This window comes from Gracilinanus agilis, chromosome 6 (assembly GCF_016433145.1).
Source record: "Gracilinanus agilis isolate LMUSP501 chromosome 6, AgileGrace, whole genome shotgun sequence".
In the NCBI taxonomy this organism is placed as follows: domain Eukaryota; kingdom Metazoa; phylum Chordata; class Mammalia; order Didelphimorphia; family Didelphidae; genus Gracilinanus; species Gracilinanus agilis.
The window spans coordinates 274,619,474-274,623,837 of NC_058135.1; the positions used below are offsets into that span (position 1 = coordinate 274,619,474).

Consider the following 4,364-nt stretch of genomic DNA (forward strand, 5'->3'; position numbering starts at 1 on the left):
AGTTTTAAAACACTGCTTTATTGCAAAAATGAAAAATGTGGAAATAGGTATTAAGAATACATGTATAACCCAGTGGAAGTGCATATTGGATCTGGGATGGGGGAGGGAAGAGGGGATGGAAAGAAAATGAAATATATGAACATGAAAAACAATTTAAAAAATTAAAAATTAAAAAAAAATTCTTGTTCAGATTACCATTTCTACTTGTGATCAGTATAGAACCTGATTTCCTAACCATCCACCCAAATACCTGAAATTATAAATGTGTGTATATGACATGTCTGGGAGTTTGCTGTGCATTTGAATAGTTACTTTTCCTTTGATAAAATCCAACTCACCCTTCTGCATATTCACCAAACCAATTTTGTGCCCCCATGCATGTGTATGGTGCCAAAGCCTAGAGAAGTATTTAGCAATATTTTGGAGCATAGTATATTTCACTATCTCTTTGTTTTCCTGATATTACCGTCTATACTGAAGAGATCTCCTTCTCTTGGTTACAGATCATCCATATTCACCAAGACAGCAGTTTCCGTAACAAAATCATGGAAAATGAAAGCCAAGTGACTGAGTTCATTCTCTTAGGACTTACACAAATTCCAGGTGTTCAGAAAATCACATTTGTTATGTTTTTGCTGGTTTATCTTGCAACTCTTGGGGGAAATTTGTTTATTGTTTTGACCATTATTAGTAGCCCCTCACTCTTTGCTTCCCCCATGTACTTCTTTTTGGCTGTCCTGTCCTTTTTGGATGCATGTTTCTCCTCAGTTATTGTTCCCAAAGTCATAGTTGATTCGTTTTATGAGAAGAAAACAATCTCCTATGAAGGCTGTATGACTCAGGTTTTTGCAGAACATTTTTTTGGTGGCACTGAGGTGATTGTCCTTACTGCCATGGCCTATGACCGGTACGTGGCCATTTGCAAACCTCTACACTATGTGACCATTATGAGCAGACGTTTATGTTTATTACTTGCAGGGGTGGCCTGGGCAGGAGGATTCTTGCATTCTATCATCCAAATGTTCTTCATTTTGCCATTACCATTTTGTGGCCCAAACATAATCAATCATTTCTTGTGTGACTTATATCCTTTGCTGGAACTAGCCTGTACTGATACACATGACCTTGGACTTATGGTTGTAGCCAATAGTGGCTTCATGTGTATTTTGATTTTCTCCCTCTTACTTGTCTCTTATGGAGTCATCCTATACACCTTGCGGACGTATAGCACAGAAGGACGACGCAAAGCCCTCTCCACTTGTAGCTCCCATATCATAGTGGTAATAATGTTGTTTGTTCCATGCATTTTTGAATATGCAAGACCTCCCACCACTTTCTCCTTTGATAAGATGTTAGAAATATTTTACACTATTCTGACACCTTTGTTAAACCCCTTCATCTATACTTTTAGAAACATGGAAGTAAAAAATGCCATGAAGAGATTGTGTTGTCAGAAAACATTTTCTATTAAAAAATAAAGTCTATGAAATAAAATTATTATTTGCAATAAACATAAAAATTCCAAAGATATTCTGTCAGTTTCATATCACACTCACAATGAATACATTTACATGTATATAGACACATGCATATATTTAGATATAAACAATGATGAATATGTACATATATGCACATATATATTTCAATTATATATATGCTTATACATATATGTCTATATATGTAAGCATTTATCTGTCTTTTCTTAAATATATAATTTCATAATATATAATATATAATTTTATAATATAATTTATAATCGTTGTATAATTTATAATTTTTAGTTTATATATATGTGTAATGTATATATATATATATATATATGTATATATATATATATATGGAAAGAGCTCAGTGCAATTGAATATGATTGTTTAAAGAATAAGGAAAAATGCCACTAGGGATCTATATTTATACATGAATTAATACAAGTATGGATGTATGTAGTTTTTTTCTACCTTTCTATTCTTCTCACATTTTACTCCTCTCCATATTCTCTTTAATGGGCATTGGTCTAGCTATTCTATTAACAAAATGCTCTATCTCCTGACCCCAGACATTTTCTCTAGTTGTCTTCCATGGCTGGGAGGATCTCTCTCCCCATCTCTACCTATTGGCTGCCCTACTTTCTTTTAAGTCATAACTAAAACTCCACATCCTACAGAAAATCTTTCCCAAATTGTATAAATTCGACCTTCTTCCCTCTTTTAATTGTTGCTTTTTAAACCTGTATATAGTCTTTTCATACATTTTTATTCTTTGTCTCCCCCACTAGAATGTGATATCTTTGAGAACAAAGGTTATTGTTCATTTCTTTCTGTTTCTCCAACACTTAGCATGTGAAAAATTTAAATTAATATCAACAACGATAATTCCATGTTCTTATTTTCCATAGAGTTTTATTAATTATCACTAAAAGAGAAAGCAGATTAAAACCTGATTATTAGACCAACTAACTGACCACTACCTAGCTCTCAGTCAGGCTCCCCAGCCAAATTCTGGGAAACAGAGAGGGTGGTGCCACACCCAAAACTTTTATCCTCCTTTCCTCCAATTCCCATCTTTCCCTCACCCCACGTGTGATCACATCCATCTATTCACGCAGAGTCAAAATGCAGATGGGATGCTAAGTAAAATAAGTTGGGTTGGACGTGCTTTGGGGAAAGAATTCTATCTACACAATCCCCCCTGTGATTCTTTGGGAGAAGAACATGTTGGAATCTCCCAGATTTACATTCCTAGTCTCCCCAAAGAATCATTTCAAATAACCAGCTTATATCTCTAAAGATCTCTTACTAAAGGTGCATACAATATTGCACTTTCTAAGGAGAAATTACAATAATTTGAGGATGAGGGAAATAAAAGAGAAAGAGAGTAAAACCAATGATTGCTAGGCACATTGACAAAAAAACAATTAGGGGGCAATCCCCTTTGACATAAGAGTTTGCATTTAGAGTAAATATGTTCAACACCCCTTCAGTTCAATTCACTACATCACAAGTTCATTCTGGATATTTTGATGCTGTGTGTGGTTTCTGCAGTCATCTTTATGGCATCTTCTCCAGATAGTTCACTTTCTTGATTTGATTCTTTTCCTGAAATTACTCTCAAAACTGCTAACTTACAAAAAACACAGAACTATTAAATAGTCATAACCACTCTTTAATCAAGGGAAAGGGGGAAACAGGGCTGACTAGGCCTCTTATGCAGAGCTGCACCTTATGCAGAGTCCGAGGATTGAACACTGCTTTGCTCTGCTCCCTGACCCCCTGGGAGTGACACCAAGCTAGATGACCATTCCAAGGAACAAAGGAAATTGGGGAACTTATATACCATTTGGGAAGATCTAGGGGCCAGGAAAGATGATTGACATTATACTGATAAGGATGGGATTCACAATCAAGCTTGGGAAAGGAATCCTAGCCAGAGGCTAAGGTGTAAGGGAAGAGGCCCAATGGATACTAAAGGATGGTCCCTGCCTAGGTGTGTCTTCCTGAGACAGGATCTTTGATACAAAGGGGAAGACTACCTAAGAAAAAAGGTATTTAGCATTTACCCTAGGGTCCATTATTCAGTCTGCAACTGCTAGTCTGAGATTCCCTTCAGGGTGGATTCCCAGGGGAACTGGGAACAAGCACAAGCTTTGGGGGTTCTCCAACCTACAAACTCTTTCTAAACTTGGGGTTCATCAGATCTCATTAAGCCACAAGTTTGGGGTCTCTAGATTCCAAGTCGAGAAAACAAACAAAAGAACATTTTTAAATCTTGGATTTAATGAAAATATACACATGGTAACTGACATATAGTGCATATTTAATAAATTTTTATTGACAGTGTTATATATAAGCACATATGCATATATACTTATATGTATATGCATAGCCATACATGTGACCACAGGAGACAGATGCAGTTAAGAGAACTAGGCCTCAGGTAAGAAAAATTTTGAATGAAAATCCAGCCTCAGATACTTTCTAGATCTATGACCTTAGGCAAATCACTTAACTTTTGTATGCCTAATATGTACATTGGGGGCTTAGGGGATAAAATGATGGGCCTGAAATTAGAAAACCTTAGTGAGAACATGGCCTCAAACATTTCCTTGCTATATGATCTTGGACAAGTCACTTAATTCTGCTTGCCTGACAGAAAGGATCTATGGGAGAAGGAAATGACAAAAAACTGCCAATACTTTTGCTAAGAAAACCCTATAAATACCTATGTGTTGTGAGGAGGATTACTTAATTATTTTTTAGGAGATATAGCAGGAAGGGCTTGAGAATTCCAAATGGAATGGGGAAGCAGGAAGTGTGGCTCTCTCTCTGAAACAGACTCCATAGTGGTTGGGACAAGTTGTAACTGACCCT

At 36.2% G+C, this 4,364-nt stretch overlaps 1 protein-coding gene across 1 annotated transcript; it reads left to right on the top strand.

Annotated features, from left to right (window-relative positions):
* The first annotated feature begins 542 nt into the window (after window positions 1-542).
* On the top strand, window positions 543-1,478 carry LOC123252958 (olfactory receptor 4C15-like). Its single transcript, XM_044682207.1, has one exon. The coding sequence runs from the start codon at window positions 546-548 to the stop codon at window positions 1,476-1,478; it is 933 nt and encodes a 310-aa protein (XP_044538142.1). The 5' UTR covers window positions 543-545.
* The last annotated feature ends 2,886 nt before the right edge of the window (window positions 1,479-4,364 follow it).